This window comes from Ictidomys tridecemlineatus, chromosome 1 (assembly GCF_052094955.1).
Source record: "Ictidomys tridecemlineatus isolate mIctTri1 chromosome 1, mIctTri1.hap1, whole genome shotgun sequence".
In the NCBI taxonomy this organism is placed as follows: domain Eukaryota; kingdom Metazoa; phylum Chordata; class Mammalia; order Rodentia; family Sciuridae; genus Ictidomys; species Ictidomys tridecemlineatus.
In genome coordinates, this window is record NC_135477.1 from 256,949,543 (window position 1) to 256,969,339 (window position 19,797).

At 42.4% G+C, this 19,797-nt stretch overlaps 2 protein-coding genes across 5 annotated transcripts in view; one reads left to right on the forward strand and one right to left on the reverse strand.

Moving 5' to 3' along the window:
* Mtrr (5-methyltetrahydrofolate-homocysteine methyltransferase reductase) overlaps positions 1 to 9,128 on the reverse strand; it is a 30,427-nt gene extending 21,299 nt beyond the window's left edge. Inside the window, exons 1-5 of one of the 2 annotated variants that reach the window (XM_078018461.1) lie at positions 8,987 to 9,125; positions 7,724 to 7,887; positions 5,402 to 5,555; positions 3,651 to 3,768; positions 841 to 1,219 (exon numbers count right to left, since the gene is read on the reverse strand). In XM_078018461.1, the coding sequence (XP_077874587.1) occupies positions 841 to 1,219; positions 3,651 to 3,768; positions 5,402 to 5,555; positions 7,724 to 7,864 (792 nt within the window). In that variant the 5' untranslated portion in view covers positions 7,865 to 7,887; positions 8,987 to 9,125. Of the gene's footprint in view, positions 1 to 840; positions 1,220 to 3,650; positions 3,769 to 5,401; positions 5,556 to 7,723; positions 7,888 to 8,986 lie in introns of both variants that reach the window. The other variant, XM_078018462.1, reaches the window with a different exon arrangement.
* Positions 9,129 to 9,159: 31 nt separating this feature from the next.
* On the forward strand, positions 9,160 to 19,726 carry Fastkd3 (FAST kinase domains 3). Of its 3 annotated transcripts, XM_040271647.2 has the most exons (8): positions 9,160 to 9,249; positions 10,502 to 11,965; positions 12,775 to 12,860; positions 15,505 to 15,679; positions 16,820 to 16,889; positions 17,221 to 17,335; positions 18,061 to 18,103; positions 19,370 to 19,726. In XM_040271647.2, the coding sequence occupies exons 2-7, from the start codon at positions 10,528 to 10,530 to the stop codon at positions 18,067 to 18,069; spliced, it is 1,893 nt and encodes a 630-aa protein (XP_040127581.2). In that variant the 5' UTR covers positions 9,160 to 9,249; positions 10,502 to 10,527; the 3' UTR covers positions 18,070 to 18,103; positions 19,370 to 19,726. The 3 variants fall into 3 exon arrangements, with proteins under 3 accessions (XP_040127581.2, XP_013218437.2, XP_077874590.1); XM_013362983.4 differs by lacking the exon at positions 18,061 to 18,103 and having other exon boundaries at positions 9,161 to 9,249; positions 10,507 to 11,965; XM_078018464.1 differs by lacking the exon at positions 18,061 to 18,103 and having other exon boundaries at positions 9,162 to 9,249.
* The last annotated feature ends 71 nt before the right edge of the window (positions 19,727 to 19,797 follow it).

A 19,797-nucleotide genomic window follows, 5' to 3' on the forward strand; every position in this document is an offset into this window, starting at 1 on the left:
ACTTACCTTTGTTTGACTCATAAATTTAAGATGAAAATCCAAAAATCAGTTTTGCAAAATAGACCATCTACTTCTTTAACATAATACAGGTTGAGTATCTCCTAGGAAAAAATGCTTGGGACAAAAATATTTTGGATTTTGGAATATTTGCAAAACATAATGATATCTTTTTCTAAAATAGACAATTTTCCATATATATATATATATATAAACATTTTTTCAGTGCTGCGGATGTGACCCAGGGCCTTGCTCATGTTAGGCAAGTGCTCCACCACTGAGCTCCACACAGCTTTTTAAGGAGGTATGGTGGACATGGAACCCACATCTACAAAAAAAGTTTCTTTATGCTTCGTGAATGCCTCAGACACAGCCTGAAGGTAATTTTATGCAATGTCTTCAGGGCACCTGCATTTTGAGTGCAACCCATCACACCAAGTCAGGAGTGGAATTTTCTGATTGTGGCATCACATTAACACTCACAAAGCTTTCGATTTCAGACCATTTTAGATTTTAGGATCAGGACATTCAGTCTGTAATACCAACTCTTGTGTAATACATGGGCAGGCCAACTTCTTCTGGAAGGGCTAGCCAATATCATCTTAGGCTCCGTATGCCAAAGATAAACCACTCAACTCTGCCACCATAGCTCAAAAGCAGCCACAGACAGAGGACAGAAAAAATGGGCATGGCTGTACACCAACAAAACTTATTTTCAACAGAGAGGCATTTGACAGGGGAGTACTAGTTTGTTGACCTGTGTTAAAAAACAAAAACAAACAAACAAAAAACATGCCCATAGTTGCATAACTATAGCACAAAACATAAAGAAAAGTTGCTCACCTGGCCAAGAGACTCCTGTAGATGCACCTGTAGATATTCTGGGGGTAAAGCAGGAATACTGAGAGAAGCTTGTGAGAGTGGGGGTTTTGAGCGGATGAGTGAGGGTTCAAAGTCTTCAATCAAACCATTTGTTTGACCTCTATTCGTTTCATTTTGTTCCAAAACCTCTGAGTGCTGTCTTCCCGAGTCATCTAATCTTAGCAGCTCAACTTGTGACCCAATGTGTAATAGTGGTGGCTTCACAGGATCTGAGTTCAAGGAGGCCTTTGATGTCCCTGGGAGAGCTCCACTCATCTCCTCTTGTCCTCCACTTGACCTAAAATGCTTCGTGAGGGCAGCCCAGAGTCCGGCAATCCAAGGCTCAACCACAAGTTCTAAACTGGCACATGATGAAAAAGAGAAAAGAAACAAATGCTCAAGTGTCCACTGGAACACAGCAACAGGGTAAGGACAGGATCCACCCACTCAGCAGAATGTCACATGCAACTGTTAGAAAACCAAATATGAGGACTATTAAGAACATAAGAAATATTTAGGAATGATTAAGTTTTAAAAGGCAGAATGTGTTCATTAGTACTGTAGCCATAAAATGAGCAGGTAAAGAGGTCAAGAAATGAAGTGAGGCAAGAAGATATTTCAGTTATATGACAACAGGAACATAATTTGTCTTAATTTCTGAAGGAGCAGGTTTAAGATCTGATGAAGTAAAAGAACATAGGCAAAATCTGAGGCTATTCTAAGGTCAGATGATCCACTGAATACAGCACCTTTTTTTTGCCTGGCTAATTTACTTATCCTTCTCCGACATATTAAAATACGACCAAGAAATCACTCTGGATTAATGCCAACTATTTGGACTAAATAAAACACTCAAACCTATCAGTTCTAAATAATTCTTTGGTAATATCTAGGGAGGCTGACCTCAGAGAAAGAAACAAACCATCCTTTAGGAAATTTGAATTAATCAGAAATAAATTCTTAAAGTGTGGCGATTTAGTTATTACAAACAAAGTGTAACTGAACAATAACATTCCCATATACCCTTAGGTTAAATAAAGCAAATGGATAAGGAAGACTGTGTCTGGACATTGAAAATGACCTCTTTATCACATCATCCCAAACAAACACAGGTATCAAATTCTAGTTCACAAACAACCTTCCAGAAAAGACGTTTCAGAACTTTATCTTCTCAGGAGTCAAGTTACAATTTATCATTATTAGATGTTTATAGGCACAGTTTAAAATTTGGTTATACATTGCATTTATCCCCACAAGCCTTTGTGAAAGCAAGTTTATAAAAATATGGGTTCAGCAGTAACACATCATCTTCATAACTCAGAACTGTTAAGGTGACAACATCCATTATTGAGAAAGCCAGCTTTGTTATGATGGCACATTCTAAGAGACTAAAGTGCATTGCTTCATCCAACAGAAGCTAACACAGTAAATACTACTATTATCTATTTCATTGAGGAAGAAACCTCAGCACAAAGAGTTGAAGAGACCAAGGTTGCAGTCAGTGGGGGACCAAGGCTGCGACCCAGGTGCCTGGACTGCAGTGTGCGTTTCAGCTCCTTCAGCATGGCGGAGTGTGGCTTATGGAAAATACCTTAATTTTAGAAAAAGGAAAAAATCAATAGGTGCAATTTAAGAGGTGCAGACTATAGAGATATACATTCAAACGTTTTAATATTTAATCTAATGAATGGGCAAAGAGTAAAGAGCCTCTGAAGACACGTGAAATGTGTGGGATTAACATAAGCACTGCGACATTGACTGGTCACAGCTCACCATGACCACAAATTTAATGTCAATGAGGCCTGGCAGGGCACAAAGCTCAAAATAAAAGAACAAAAATAAAAGGTAACAGTCCAAGAAATGTTTTGTCACAATGAAGAACACATTGATTTGGAAACAATCCACAGCATAACAGAGTAGAAAAGGAAGGAAGAGTGGGCAGGAAGGTCCAGGTAAGGGGACACATGAGGAGTCTCCATCATCCTCTAATCCAGGAAGGCAAGCCATTTGCTGGATTTGTCATTTCTCATAAACAGTTTATTTATTAATACAGTGAATGAAAATTCATTGAACACATGCACCTAGTTTAAAAAGAAACAAAAAGTATGCATGCCGTTATCCAGACGAAGCAGCAACATGACAGCACCTGTAGAATCTCTGAATAAACACCCAAGTTGAAAGGCAGCCATGGGGTGAATACTGAGTTGCACAAACAAGAATAAAGCTAGGCATAGTGCCGTGTGCCTCAAGTCCAGCGACTGAGGAGGCCGAGGCAGGAGGACTGCATGAGAATTTGAAACCAGCCTGTGCAACACAGCAAGACCCCATCTCAAAACAAACAAACCAAGAGCAAGAATAAGAGAACGCACACTTCTGACTGGTGGGATGGCAAAGGCCATGAGGACAGTAAGAGACACAGCCCGGCCACACAGCCAGGCTGAAGGCCCTCTGGTGTGTCTTCCTGTGATGCCTGACCTGCTCAGGCCCTGACTTTACAAACCCCATCAAGATAAGGACAACTGTGCTGGGGCACTTTTCTAACTGTTTCCATTAACAAAGACTGAGAAGGATGAGAGAGACAGGAATACACACACACAAAATATCAGCAAAACAAGAAAGCCAAACCCCGGCTTTTCTCTTGGACCCTGGCACTCAAAAAGCTAAAACTATAAAAGATTCTCAAGGCCAAGCATGAGTGCTAAACCTCAAAACCACACACTCTGTAAACCCACCAACTTTCACCACGTATGAGTAAGACTTTACTGGAGTAAACAGAAGCACGTCGCCCTTACCCCACACAGTCGTCTGCATGTCCAGTGTCATAGAAATGCTGAGCTCCAAGCTCTTGAAGTCGTTTATCAATTACTTTTCCTCCATTACAGAAGTATGTGTATTCGGAATCACCCAAACCTAAAGAGTCCAAATGGATATTAGTACACACAAAGATTAAAAGAATAGATAAATAAAACACCTAAAAACAAAACTATTTCATACTGTCACAGGTGAGGTAAGTGACCATTTTTCCTGAGTAATACTGAATAAGCAGAAAATGTCCCTCTATTTTATAACATAAATGTACCAGATACACTGGTACTATAAACAAATACCACTGTTCTGAGAAAAACACAGCTTTTAGACCACGATATCTTTTATCTACATACATCTGATCCTAAGCAGGGGTCTACCAACCACAGCCCCCTCCACTACCCTGTTTTAAATAAGGCCGTATCCCATCCACTAGCATTTCTACAATAAAGTTTTACTGGAACACAGCCAAGTCTGTTTGCTTACACATTGCTTAAGGTGGCTTTGAGGCTACAACAGTAGAGTCCAGCGGCTGTGATGGAAACCTCATGGCCCTCAAAGGCTATATATACTACTATCTGGCTCTTTTTAGCATTTATAACTCCTGATCTAGAGCACAGAGGCACATCCGCTGCAGATGAGCAGTTTCTGTAAAATGTCTCTTAGGTAAAGCAAGAACTGCTTCTGTTTCATGGTAAGAAAACAAACCAAAATTTTCACTCAGTTGGAATTGAAAACTTAAACCCTTAGTTGTTTAATGATCTCCTGTTCTTTCCAAATAACAAGAAGAGAAGTTGCTGGGTCCACAAGAATGAGTGGCTACCCATAAGTATAGACTTCATAATACATTTTTGAGAAAATGTCAAAGCAACATGTGCTAGCTCTTTAAAGTAGAAACTGGAAAAACTTCAATTTAAAAAAAATTTGAAAACACTGTAAAATATTCTAGTGATCATGTTAAAAAATACCAGTGAACAGCCAAGGTTAGTCTCAAATTTCTAAATCAGTTGTTTATCAAAGCAAAATCCATCCTTGCTAAACACCGTCTTGCCAAAATAATCCTTAAAGATGAACGACACTGAACACAAGCCAGGAATATGGGCCCTCAGCACCCACACTGGTCCTTCCAATCCTTTATCTTCATTTCTTTGAACGGCTCCTCAGTGCCCAGGCCAGTTTTCTTAACCTGGGAGGCATTACCTGGGAGCTTTTAAAATACCAACGCCAGACCACTACCTCAGAAAACAGGTTGAATGGACATGTCCCAAGTAAAGGAACTATCAAGAACTGCTCCAGCTGATTCACTGTGCAGCTGGAGCTGAAAGCCACCGTCCTAGAGGAAGGGTTCTTAGATGGTGAGTGAATCACCTCCGAGCTTTTTGAGGCTTGCTTTTGTTGTTTTAAACAGTAAAACAGCAGCAAAGGGTTCTGTTTCAGTAGGCTGGGGAGAGGCCCAGCCACTAATACTCTGAAAGTATTTCATAGCTGAATCTGATATGCATCCTTGCTTAAGAATGCTACTTGGGAGGTGCCCCAGAGACATTACTGTTGGGTAAATACTGAAGAATTCATACACGGCAGCACATTATTCACACTTACATGTTTTATATATGTATAATGTTTACATAAAAATAAAGACAAAACTCATATGATTATATTTCATGGTTTTGAGAAATATAATCAAAACCAGAGTTAAAAGTCAACAATAGCACTAAAAGCAGAAAATAGAGTCCATTACCCAATAATCCATACCGCAGATGAGCAAGGAAATCAGCAGGCAGTGTCTTGTCTTGTATTTCTTTAACAAATTTTTGGGCCGTGTCAGGGGGGTCTCCAGTGCCTGTTGTAGAAACCACCACGACGACAGGGGCTCTTTCCATTTTTAGATCATACTACAAAACAAGGTTATCAAGTGAAGGACCTAATGCCACGTCACCTGTCATTTAACACACCAGCCAGAGAGGTAACTGGACTAGTTTCTACAATCCTATAACAATTTTCTCCCAATTGTTCTTCTTTCCAAGTAACTGGAGATGCACACAGAGTGACCAGTCCCCATCCAGTGACCAGGTGCCCTTGTTTAATCAAGTTACGCAAAGTAAGATATTTCTTAATGCAGCCACTCGTTTGTTTTGCTGATGCTCATCAAGAGGAGAAGAGATAAGTATGATTGGTACCTCTCAGTCATGGTGCCCTGGGGCAAATGTTAAAGTGAGCTCTGATCTATAAGGCAAATAAATGAAGATAGGAGGAAGAAACCTGGTTTCTTAAATTAGGATTGCTGATAAATTCAGGGTAAATTCTTCCAAGATGATGTGCCTAAAAACTCCGATGTTCAGCAGGAGAGGCAACTAATTTGGTGGGAATGACTTCTTAAAACAAAGTAAAAAAGCAAGCAGAAAGATTTTCTAAAGGGGGAGGGAGATATAGAAATAGAACAGACAGCAAGCACCCGGGATTAAAACAGCAGGTCAGCAAGGAAGCTTCACAGAATATTCCAGCACACAGACTACAGTGAAAACACAGTGGCTCTGACAGCTCCAGCAACACATGACACAAAAGCAGAGAGGTACACAGGCACTAGTGCTACCCCACCCATCAGGGACCTAGTGATAAAGACCAACTCACTCTTTCAGAGCTCCAGGGAACAGAGCTTGCTAGCAGCAGTAACCTGAGTTTATCAGCAATCCTAATTCTAAAAAACCAGGTTTCTTTCTTCTAATTCCAATGCAAATTTAAACACTTCAAGTAGACCACTCTTTCTTCTTGTGACTCCATGGAGTCTACTGCTCATAAGTGTAATTTAATTTGGGTCCAAAGAAATAAAAAAAAAAAAAATTAACTTTATTTATTTTTTTGTGTGTGTGGTGCTACAGAGCAAACCCAGGGCCCTATGCATCCAAAACAAGCACTCTACCGCTGAGCTAAACCCTCAATCTCACTTTTCACTCCTGAAGGACTTTTCCCTAGGCCATTAAATGTTCACAAAACACTGCACAAGTTCTGTGTCCAACTCTGTGCACAGTTCATCTAAGTTGATTCAGCTTGACAAGTCCTGCTATGAATGAGAAAGTAGAGAGCTACCCCGACCCAGCTAGAGAGGTCAACCCAATGGATCTAATTAGGGCTTGTTTTAGGAGACTATCAGTACATAGTGACTGATTCACGTTGTAATCCATCATAGCACACTAAGTCTACATTATTGTTGAGTGACAGAGGCCACTGTCTGGTAGCTTCCTAAAGGGAGCCCCCTTTCTGTGAGAGAATCTGGAGTCACTCTGGCAGTGCTGCCTAAAGAAACCAGGTGAGTCTCTTTCTAAAAGCTGAATTTATAATTCACCTATTTTGTTGAACAGTATGGTGAACTTGACATGAGAGGCCAGAGGCTGTGAACCTGAGTGACAAGGCACTGGCAAGATAGTTCTCAAGTACTGAAGTAAACCTGAGTATTCAGGGGTTCGCCTTTCCTCTGGTGGTACAAAGTCCTCGCTAACTGTTACCACCTTAGTTGTCTGGGGTAGAACTATTTGGAGGTCTCAGAATTACAAAAAGAAGAACAAAGTGTTATGTATCATAAGGCAGGAATTTCAGCAGAGACTAAATAAATATACAAACAAGGAGTCCCTGACCTTAAGCAGCAGGGTTTTTCCCAGATCCTTACACCATTACTTGGAATTCTATTTCACAAAAAACTCAAGTAGTCCTTCATTTGGAAGAACTCTAACATGAATCGCAAGTTCTTTTTGGGTAATCAGAACGGATTCTGAGGTTCATGAGTTGCAAAGCTCAACCTTCATGAGAATACACACACTTCCTTTGTTCTCATAGCCACTGCTGAGATAAACAAGGAAGATGCTACTGCTACCATTTACTGACAAGTAGCTGCTTTTTTCAGTCTGAGATCATTCACCCTAACTTATATGTTTACTTCTGTTTAAAAAAAAAAAAAAAGGCTGGTTAAAATTGGTATAGAGCCACTTTCTTTGTTTAACATCAGTTCCCAATCAAAATACTTTGAAGCATAAGATACTGTGAAGTCCACTGGAGTGACATCTCTTACCTTGTCCGACTCACTGATGCAGTGGAGATCTGCAGAAAACCCGTGGGCCACAGCTTGCTCACTTATTTCTTCTGCTATGGCCTTTGCCTGGCCTCGCTGTGTAGCGTATAATAACAAGAACCTCCTCATTGCACGAGGCATGTGCTGTGACTATGAGAGTGACACTGAAAAACAGAAACAGGAAAAGGGAAATTTTCTTCTTAATGAAGTAGTAATAACCTCAACATAGGAATTCTACCTCAATTTTCATAAAGGAATGAAACAATATTCACACAATATGAAAGCCTTCTCTAAATTTATTTTTTGCACTGATTTTAAATAAACCTAAATAACACAGAATTCATCAAAAGTAGGGAGAAGACAAGACTAAAGTTCTAATTTCATGGTTCAGAAATCAGATTATGAAGTCAAGCTACTTTTGGGTCCCCAAACTGTCATTCAGAAGTGAACACCTGTAGGAAAGCTACTTAAATGTTCTGAATCTTAGCTCCCTAGTCCTCAAATTAGGATTCTACCTACCTGATAAAGGATATGACACACAAATCACCTCAGCAATGCTCAAGCCATAATGTCACTTAAAAAAAGTCTTATGTATTTTTTTGTTAATCATTTTAGTATCAAAAGTGCATATGGTAATGAAAAGAAAAAAAAATATTTCCATCCTAACTTCTTTTTTCCCCCTGAAGAGTCAACCGGGGGTAAAATCAACAGAGGCTGACCCTTGTCAACTTATAGACAAAAATGAAATCCAAATCAAAATACTGGCTTTTGGTGAACAAACACCTATACTTTCATGCTCCTCTAGCTTACCTAAAGCACAAACAAAAAGCCTTCACATGTTAACTGAATTACTCTTAGGAACCGAACAGCATGGCACAAGGTGCTCAGCTAAGTGCCTGAAGAGCGAAGCGAACGCCATGGAGACCCTGCAAGTCCAAGGCTCAGCGAAGATGTTATCCAGATGTCACAGCCGGATAACCTCGCGAGCCGCACGCTGTCCCGAGGACCTCGGGGCCCCAACTTTGGCGGACGAAGGCGCCAGCCACGCCTCCGCGGAGGTTCCCCGGCTCCAGACCCGCAGGCGCAGCGGAAGAGAATCGCGCGGCGGAGGAGACCCCATGCCCCGGCGACCCCGTGCAGGAGGGCAACACCGCGTACCCCTGGACCCCAGCCGACCTTCGAACCCACGCCCAAACCCCCGATGGCCTCTGCTGCGTCCCAGCTGGGCCTGCAGCTGGGAACCGCTGCCGCCAGGGCTCTCACCTGCGACGCAGGACCCTGGCTTAGCAAAATCGGGGAGTCTAACCAGCGCACAACCGAAGTGCGCATGCTCCATACTCATGACCAATAGGAAGCTCCGGAGAAGACTTGAGCCAATCACAGGACTCTAGATGTGGGTGGTACAGGGCCAATTCTGCATCTCGCGCTTGCGCCAAGCTGCTTCTTTCCGCCGCGGCGTTCGTGTACGGGGACCCACGAGGGTCCAGCATCTGCCGCTACTTGTAGCGCGGTGCGGGCGGAGCCAGGTAAGGGTCCACACCGGTGCTCCGCCTGCGCTGCTCGGCTGGCTCTGCACAGTGCTGGGCCGCTGGCCCTTCATGTGCGGCGCCCCCCGGAACAGAACCACAGGCTCCGCGGCGCTGGGTTCGGGCGCTCGGCCCGTGGGGGTCCTTTCTTCGCTGGAGGACGCGACCCCGGCTCCCGGCTCGTCTGCCCCTCGCGCTCGGGTTCCCTGGTCCCCCGGCCCCTGTTGTCCTTCCCCAGTTGTCTCCTTTACTGTTCTTCTCTGGTTGCCGGGGTAGCCCTCGCCTCTCCCCGGTCCTGACACCCGCGGGGAGCCGCGCGTCCCCTGCCCTGCACGGCCCGCCTCCCCGAGCTGGCCCGCGGGATTTGAAGAGCTCCGCCTTTGGCCGACGCAGCCCTCCCTGGAGCAGCCCGGAGGACATGCGGCGAAGAGCTCCGAGTTTGACTCCCACCCAGCTCGCCACTTACTCGCGATGCCCAAAGCCTGGTCCTGGCTCCATCGCCGATCTAAAAAAGACAGGCTTTGAGGAAAAAGGAAGGCGTTTCATTGCTTTGGTAGCCCAGGAGGAACACAGAGGACTGCTGTCCCGGAGGCTGTGATTCCCCCTGCCAGGGGGGCACAGGGCTTTTTAAAAAGGAACACAAGGGCTGGGATCCCAATGCAGTCCGATATAATTACTTAGTATCCAGCAGATGTCTTTGAGAGAGGCTTTGCTCCAGTTCCCAGGTTTAGAGTTTGTTTATTCTTGTGGGTAGTGATATTCTTCCAGGCAGTGGAAGACAGGAGTGCTTAGCCTGGGATAGGAAAAGTGTTAGTATTGTTTCCCCGGTTGTTAGGGAGGTGGAAAAGTGGAAGAGAAAAAGGGGGGGAAAATGTCAGCCACCTACAGGTTTATGCTCAAAGCATAAGGTGGCCCCCTCCCTCTTAACACTAGCTGTGTAAACTGGACACAGTAACTTTTCTGTGCCTCACTTTCTTCTTTGGCTGTCAGATGATGACAAAAGTAGATAATTTGTATAAGTGAGTACACCTATAAAGCACCTGGAACTGTGCCTGACAAGTGACAGCAATTGTTTTTGCTCTCAGTCACTTTCCCAAGCTCTGGGACACAGAGACTTACCTTTCTAGTGCTTGTATACAAGTGGGAAATTTTTATTTACCCCTGTTTTGGAGTACCCATCCTTTTTTTCATGGACATTGATACACAGTGAGTCATGTGCTTTGTATTTGACTTTGTCTTTTTATTTTACAAGTCCAGAAGAGCTGAGAATTACATGGCATGGCTTTAATTACCTTGCGAAGGAACTTCTGCCATTTGTCTGATTTTCGGATACATGGAGCTCTGGCTGCTCTGAGAAATCATCCTATAAATCATGTTCACAAGGTATCCAAAGAGCAACTGCATCCTTGGTTCTGTTCAGTACAGTATGAGCCTTTCAAGATCCATTTTCATCATGCCTGCTATAAAAAGTTCCACTTACAAAATGGAAATGAACTTCATCCAGTTGGTGAGCCAGCATTCTCTCAGGTACATGACTGGAACAAGTTTGAACAAAATCTTAAAAATGAGGATGAACAGATATTTTACAGGAGACTAAACGAATTCACTTCATCAGAAGAGGTGTTGAGTTTTATAAAAACACTGGAAACTCTGCCTGATGCTATGGCTGCAGGAGCCTTACAACGGATCTGTGAAGTAGAGAAAAAAGGTGGTGATCAAAGGCTGCCCAAAGAAATACTAGAGAGCAATGTCTTTCAAGCTTTATGTTTTCAATTTGAACGAGAGCCCTCACAGCTGTCAAACTCTGGTTTGGTGACTGCTTTGCAAGCTCTGATTTGGTTGCATGTGGATACTCAAAGTAGCTTGGTACTGAATCTCGTGGCAGAATGCCAGAATCGTCTCAAAAGAGGTGGCCTGGAAGTGCATGATCTTTGTGTTCTTGGGGAGAGTCTGATTAGACTGCAAGGCCCAGGTTGTGTGACACTAGAACTAATTATCTATCAACTGCAAGATGCAAAATTGGAAGTATTTACCCCGGAGGATATTGTGGCCCTTTATAGAATACTGCAGGCATGTGCTGAAAAAGTAGACCAACACCAGACATTTTTAAATACGATAAACAACTTTTCCCTTTCAATAGTTTCCTACCTGAGTCCTAAATCCATTAGCCAAATGCTTACTGCTCTGGTGGTTCTAGATCAAGCTCAGGCACTTCCTCTGGTTATAAAATTGGGTAAATATGTTGTGAGGCACATTCCCCATTTCACTAATGAAGAGCTCAGGAAAGTCATAGAGGCTTTCATATATTTTGGACACAATGACAGGTTTTTTATCAAAACCTTAGAGCGGCATGTAGCTGCATTCTGCCTCACCTTGGATGCTGATGTTGTCAGCAAAATCACGGAGTACTGCAGCAGAAAGCTGATTCTTTCGGAACCCATCCTCAATGCAGTGGCAGAAACTTTTGTTAGCCAATCAGAAAAATTATCACCTAGTCAGATTTCTGAGTTAATTGAGCCATTTGGAAAACTAAATTATTTGCCACCAAATGCACCTGCTTTATTTAGGAAGCTAGAACATGTGCTGTTCACCCATTTCAATTATTTTCCACCCAAAACATTATTGAGACTTCTCCATTCATGTTCGCTGATTGCGCACCCTCCAGTCAACTTCATGGGAAAAATATTCAGCCCTTTTTTTCTTCAAAAGCTTCAAGGCAAGTTGGTTATACTTTCTGACACTTGGATATAACTAACCTTTGAACTTGTGATGTTTTCAGGTTACCTCGGTACCATTTTCACAGCAATGCTCTGCCTTCATTTTTTCTTGAAAGTGAGATTGGAAGTTTTAGATGCTAGTGTAAACACAGAGCTGGGACATTGTGCAAAGAGAGGAAAGCAGCCTCAGATATACCTGACTGCTGCCTGGCTGGGGTACTGCAGGGTTCCTGAGGGACATGGTAATGGAAGTGATAAAAGCTATTATAGTGTCAGAACCTTTGTTGAGTGAGCAGCTGTGACTTTTTTTAAGAGGATGGTACTATTTTTTTTTTTTAAGTGAAATGTCTGACCTCTCTACCTTATTTTAAAACTTATTAGGGGTTTTTTTTTTTTTTTTTGGTGTGTAGGGGTGTGTGTGTGTGTGTGCGCGTGCGTGTGCTGGGGATTGAACCCAAGACCTTATACATTCTAGGCAAGCACTCTACCAACTGAGCCCCCCAGCCTGCTATGCATTCTAGTCAAGAAAGCCAAATATATCAAATTCCTCTATGTCCATGGTTAAAAGAATATTTCTGCTAATTCTCTAAATGTATTTTGTCCTGTATTTATTATCTGCAGCTAAGATCTTAGGTTTTTGGAAATCAGTTTCATTGATGGCAAGAAGAGGACATAATTAATTCTGACAAGTTCATTCCCTAGAGTCATTTGAAGTCATGAGTGTAATGTCTCATATTCATAATGTTCGTTCTCTCACTACCCTACCCAAATTCAAGCTGAATAATAACAGAGGTGCTTTGTATTTCAGGTGAAGAGTCACATTTGGACAGATTGAGTATGGCACAACTGACCCAACTGTTCCTAACCTCAGTCCTAGAGTGCCCTTTCTATAAGGTAAAAGCATGACTATGAACAGTATGGCCTTGTTTCCTTATGGGGCCAATTTCCTTTAAAATTCCTTCACTTTAGGTCTCTCAGTACCCTCATTAAAAAATAGAACTTTCCCTTATCTGGTGGGAGTTGCCACCAGATGGGCTTTTCTTGGATCAGTTGGCTCCATTTCTGTGCCTTACCCTACAGAGTCTGGCAGGGTTGCCTGGCAGGTCTCATCAAGCGCTGCAAGAGCACACTCCTAGACTCTGAACTTCTTCAGGGTCTCAGCACTTCCTGGTGGCTGTGGTTATCAAAATGTGAATCTTTGGACTGAACAGATCTAGATTATTTCTCAGTATGTTTTTAAACCAAATCAGAAATTTCACTCTTCTCTGGAATGTGCTTGAGGTGGGTTGTCCCCATGACTGTCCCATGCCTTGTGTAGGATCAGAAATTGTATCACTAGTCTTGCCCATCTCTTGCCTGGTCCTTTGTACTCTTAACGCAGTACTAAAAAGTCTGTTTGGGGGAATAATGAATAAGGTTTGGAAAGCACCACTGTTTTCTTTAAAAATAGTTTAGCACAAATATATTTAAAGATAAGTTTTAGTCACCCCCAGTTTCTTCCATCCCTGAAGGAACAATGTTAACTGCAGTTTCTGCACCCAAATGTATACAAATACTTAAACACCCTCCGATTTTTCTCTCTTTATGGGATATAATTTGTTTTTGTGTCCAGGATATTGTGGGCATTCCTGGAATCCCATCTTGTAGAACGAAGGCTTTCTTAAGAATGGCATGATTTTTTCAGGATATTCGTTCTGCTTTTCCACTGTGAAAGTGCTTCCTGGATTTTCCAGCCCTATCAACATGCGCCAGTAAACATTGTTGTGTGTCTTAATTTTTGTTCTTTAGTCTGTAAACTAGATTCCTGGAATTTGTTTGGGGTCGGTCCTGACAGATTCCCCCCACCCCTGACTCTTTGTAGATGTCCTGTTTCCCTAGCACCGAAGAGCAGTGGCCTGCCTCCCCAACTCCTGCAGCCTTAGATCTCTACTCCCTGCCCTTGTTCTCATGTTAGAAGTTTACATTGCATTTTAATGAGACCAGTGAAGTCGAGCACATTTTCAAATGTTTTTTAGCCATGTATATGTTCAATGAATTATCTTTCTACACTTTTACTCATTTCTGTTTGTCTTTTCTTAATGACTCATGAAATAGTTGTTTATTATGTACGTTGCACATATTTTCTCCTGGTTTGTAATTTTTTATTATTACTATTGGGGGGGAGTACTAGGAATTGAACTCAGGGGCCCTCAGCAACTGAGCCCTATCCCAGCCCTATTTTGTATTTTATTTAGAGACGGAGTCTCTAAATAATGCTAAGCACCTCATCATTGTTGAGGCTGGCTTTGAACTTGCGATCCTCCTACCTCAGCCTCCTGAGCTGCTGGGATTATAGACGTGTGTCACCATGCCTGGCTCCTATTTTTAATTTAATATTGTTATGCTGTCATTTTGCTGTATAAAAATTTGTGTTTTTTTAATATATTTATTTTATTTATTTATTATTATGTGGTGCTGAGGACTGAGCCAAGTGCCTCGCACGTGCTAGGCCAGCACTCTACCTCTGAGCCACAACCCCCTGTACAGAAGTTTTTAATAATTAAATCTGTCTTTTGTTACTTCTGGATTTCCTATTTTGTTAAAGAATATCCACCAATACTAAGTCAACACAAATGTCCTACTAATTTTTTAAAATAATATTTTCCTTATATCGTCAATATATCTGCAATTTATTTATTTTTATTTAGATCTTTTAATTGACAAATAAAAATGTACATGTATCTTATTCATGTTATTTTGAAATATGCACATATTTAGCCATTCCATAATGTCTATTAGTCTAAGTATTATCTAATCAACATAAGTGTTATCTCACATATTTTGCAGGCATGCACTGTGTGTATTTATGTTAAGTACACTTCCTCTTCTGTCCTGCCAGTGTGTGTGTGTGTGTGTGTGTGTGTGTGTGTGTGTGTGTGTGTGTGTGTTAAGTACAATTAAGCTCTTCTGTCCTGCCTGTGTGTTAAGTACACTTAAACTCTTGTGTCGTGTGTGTGTAAAGCACACTTAAACTCTTCTGTCCTGCCAGTGTTCAAGGATGCCTAACTGTAGTCACTGTCTACAGACTGGGATGTGCTGTGATCTGTCATGGAGGATAGTTAACTTTGTTCTTTTCCATTTTTTTCCACGTGGACAACAAATCACCAGCATTTATTACATCTCTGTTCTTTCCTTACTAAGTTAAAAATATCACCTTTATGTCATTTTCCACTGTTACAACATGAAGTGAGTACTGAAGGCCCGTGAAGCAATTCTAGGAGTTCCAAAGGTGGGCATTGTTGTTTCTGCTCTTTCCCTCCTCCCTCCCTACCATCTCTTGGTTTATGTGACCATTGAGGCTATTTATTAAAACGTATTTAAACTGCAATAAGAATTATGCATTATCATTTCAAGAAAGATATATGCCCTAAGTCCTGGAAAAAATATCATGCCCCAGTGAAGTAATTTTGTATGAAATGATTATATCCAGGGAGGCTTCAGTTTATTATATGCTTTATATCTTGTTTTTCTTTCTTATATTTGCATGTATGATTTTTAGGGTCCCAAACTATTTCGTCAATACCAAGTGAAATCATTTCTTACTCCATGCTGTTCCCTGGAGACCCCTATGGATTTTCATCTTTATAAATCTGTGATGATTGGACTGATTGACCTTTTAGGAGCAAGATCATATTTTGCTTCAAAAGTATTAACACCCTATTGTTATACGATAGGTAAGTAGTACAGGGAGTTCTGTTAGAAGCATTTATCCTCTTTAGATATCTATGGGCCGTAGTAGCCATAGAAGGTCTTTGGAAATGCAAAATGCAAATGTCCCTTCCCTGAAAGCAGGGGTTCACAGTAGGGCTAAAGAGTCAAGACCATCTGGGTTTGAGTCTCCCAAATTACCACATAGTAGCAGAATGTTTTAGGCAGAGTATTTTAATCTTTTTCTGTTTACTGCTTCATCTCTAAAGTGAGAGAAAGAATAGTGACCTCAAAGATTTGTTTGAAGACTAAATTAAATTGTAATATTGGGAGCAGAATAAATGCTCAGTAATTATTAGCTGCTATTATAATCTAGGCTCATGCTATTCAATACAATAGCCGTTAGTGTATGGTGGTTTAATATTTAAAAACGCTAAAAACTCAATTTCTCAGTCACACTAGCCACATTTGAAGTGCTCAGTAGCCATATGTGGCTTATGCCTGCCAGATTGGACAGTGCTGATATAAATATTTCTTGCTGCAGAGATTCTCTTGGGTATTGCTTAGTAGAGAATGCAGGTCCTTGTGCCCTGACGGTTCTAAATTGACAGTGAGAGAAAATCACATCATGAAGGAGAGTGGTTCACAGGCTTCCAGTGATCACACTGCACTCCACAGCTTCTTCTGGGCCCTTTTTACAGAAGCCACAGCAGCACTCCAGAGGGGAGGACAGGGAATCTGTCCATGCTCAAGGACCACACGCCGAACATAGGAGGCTTCCACCACGGAGGCAGTGTAGGATGCAGCAGAAAGTTCTGAGGAGCACAGGGTGGCCCCTTAGCTTGCAGGGCTTTCTTTTCTGGAGTGAAGGATCCTGCCTTGTCATATGAGGAAAAGGAACGTGTGCCTGGTTCTTGTCATGCACAGGTCACCTGAGAACCCACTCTTTGCTTCAGTGTGGTTGAGCCTCCTTAATTTAAGGCTGACTTGGTTGATCCCCAAGCGGATGAAATTAAAATTCTCACCATTGTTGGTTGTGGTCATTACTTTGCAGCCTTCAGCCCACTGATAAGTGCAGTGTGGGGAGATTCAGCAGAGCAGAGGGTGCAGGAGCAGGGTATGTGTAAGGGTATCACAGAAGAACTTTCCCCTTCTTCTCTCACCAGATGTTGAAATTAAGTTAGATGAAGAAGGATTTGTATTGCCATTCACAGTTGATGAAGACATCCATAAAAGGTAAAGGAAACCGTTGTGGTTTTAATGTTAGATGACTTGTCAACATTAGTAAACTGATATTTTTCTTAAAAGGTGGAAAAAAATAGACATAATTCTGGAAATTAAGATACTACTTTCCAGCACATCATGTTTGAAAAGTCCTTGTAATATTTTGTAAATGTTAATAAAACCGATTACTTTTCCAACAGATTAAAAGACATTCATGATTTATTTTAAAATAGTATCATCATATAAGACTAGTCAAATCCTAACTAAATTCTGATAACTACAAATATATAAATAGCTGTAATTGTTTTGCAAATTTAGTTTTTCTTCTCTTTTGATTTCTCAGAGTAGCACTGTGCATTGATGGTCCAAAAAGATTTTGCTCTAATAGCAAACACTTACTAGGAAGAGAAGCTATCAAACAAAGACATCTACGATTACTGGGTTACCAAGTTGTTCAGGTATGGTGTCACCTGTTATTTTTCTCCACAAGTAATTCCAAATTCAGATTTGCTTTTTTTATAGGCAAAGTTTCAAATTGTACCTTCACAGTACAGTTACTTGAGTAAACAGCATTTCTTTAATCAGACAGCACCAAACCAGAATGATTTGGAGTTTTCTCAAGGGAACATGAACAGGGCTTCATAGGGTGAACATAGGAAAGCCAGAGGAAAAAATAGTCTTAGTTACAGGTCTGCAGTTGCCCTGCTTGATCTGTCTTGTTGGAAAATCCCTAGTTATATGATTTCCTGGGATGCTGCTGAAAGGTTTGAGCTGTAGTTCTCTTTTCTCTGTTATATGCATTAACCAAGAATGGCCAAGTTAAGTGCTGCTTACATCTATCTGTAAATTAAGCCAGGTTGGGGTTCATTTTCAAGGCCTTCCTGGCATTTTCTGCTCAAGGGTTTTTCAGACCCACTCTCCCTTTTGGTTAATTGTACCAGTACCAAGTGGTCTGAAAGAGCAGTGAACCAAGAATATTAATGTCTAGTTTAAATTCTATGATTTTTGTTGATTAGTCTTAAATCTCTTTGTCTTTTATTTTGCAAGGAGTTTCAGAGCACTGATTTTTCAAAATTAGGGCTCCTGTTTTCCTTTTAAGCTATGCCTAACTCTGCTTTTAAAACCACTAAGTCATTGGAATGTCTTATTTTCATTTCTCTCTGCTTTAATGAATAAAAACCAGACAAGGTGACCCATTAAGACCGGGCTCCTCATCCACCCTACTGGTTAAGTAAGACCTTTGCGTTTTCATTGTAGATTATGTAAGAGGGCGTCTTGGGAGGGGTCCTTGGGGAATGAGGGTGAGTGTCCCTGATCTCTAGTTTCCTATTTGGTGACTTTTCCACTGCATCTTACATATCCACAGATGATTTGTAAAATTTATTATGCATGTGTGAACAAAACCTTCATTGTTTCTACATTGCTCATAGGATAAAGTAAAATTCCTCTCTAACTTTGCACTCAAAACCCTCCACAGTCTGCCCACAACCAGCCACAGTTTCCAGCTCTCTCCACCTCTCTCCTCCCCAGCCCTTTCTACTACTGTCTCCCCTCCCCACCTCTCTCTCCCCTCCCCATCTCTCCCCCTCTCCCCAGACCCTCCCCACCTCTCTCCCCACTCCCCAGGCCCTCTCCACCTCTTAACCCCCTCCCCAGGCCCTCTCCACCTCTCTCCCCTCCACAGACCCCCTCTACCTCTCTCCCCCCTCCCCAGGCCCTCTCCACCTCTATCTCCCCTCCACAGACCCTCCCCACCTTTTCCCCCACTCCTCAGGCCCTCTCCACCTCTCCCCCCACTCCCCAGGCCCTCTCCACCTCTCTCTCCCCTCCCCAGACCCCCTCCACTTCTCCCCCCACTCCCCAGGCCCTCTCCACCTCTCTTTCCCCTCCACAGACCCTCCCCACCTCTCCCCCCCTCCCCAGGCCCTCTCCATCTCTCTCACCCCTCCCCAGGCCCTCTCCACTTCTCTCTCCCCTCCCCAGACCCCCTCCACTTCTCCCCCCACTCCCCAGGCCCTCTCCACTTCTCTCCCCTCCCCACCTCTCTTCCCCCCTCCCCACCTCTCTCCCCCCTCCCCAGGCCCTCCCCACCTATCTCCTCCTCTCCCCTTTCTCCCTTGGCTCAGTCACTGTCTGGCTTATCTCCAGCTCTGACATTGGGGACCTGGCACTCATCTGCCCCCAGCCAGGCCCACCTAAGCAGCACTTGATCCCGGTCTCCTGCTTGCTTTTGGTAGGCATCGTGGGCTCTAACTGGAGAGATTTTTCTTATATGGACAACCCACTTGTGTATCCAGTGTGCCCTTCCCAGGCCCCTCCCCAGGGCCAGCACTGCCCCAGGCATGGGCACACAGGAGGAAGAGGCCACTGTGGCCTGTGCCCTCCTAGCCTACTCCTATGTGGGGTAGGGTGTGAGAAGCCAGGTGTGGGAAAACAGGAAGCCATCTGGGACTGGGGAGTATCATGACCATTTCATTGTCCTTCCTTCACAGATCCCCTATCATGAGATTGAGGTGCTCAAGTCCAGACAAGAAATGGTGGAGTATCTACAAAGCAAGCTCTTTCCTCAAAACTCCACTGTTCATTGGTAACAAGGAAGAACAATGGCTTTATGCCTCAGATAGTGAAAGGACTTATTTTTAAGAGACATAGTTTAAGAGGATAATTTGTGAATTAACCATTTTGCAGAATTATGTTTATAGACTGGTGCTCTGAGAAGGCTCAGAGGTTTTCCTGATACCATGTATAATTTTATGGGTGGTAAACTTAAAATTAATTTATTACTAGTGTCATAGGAATTTTTATACCTCAAACAGAATTGATCAAGTACAATAAAGGAATATAATGAATACTTGTTATTTTGAATCTCCTATTTGTAATAGTTCTGTTAAATGAAAACATTGTCTTTAGAGTCCTTCAT

Bases quoted from the DNA above. Each gene is read 5' to 3' on its own strand.
- Fastkd3 (XM_013362983.4), top strand. From the start codon at position 10,528: ATGGCTTTAATTACCTTGCGAAGGAACTTCTGCCATTTGTCTGATTTT. The intron at 15,680-16,819 runs GTAAGTAGTACA...TTCTCTCACCAG, and splicing joins ACCCTATTGTTATACGATAG to ATGTTGAAATTAAGTTAGAT. The intron at 16,890-17,220 runs GTAAAGGAAACC...TTGATTTCTCAG, and splicing joins GATGAAGACATCCATAAAAG to AGTAGCACTGTGCATTGATG.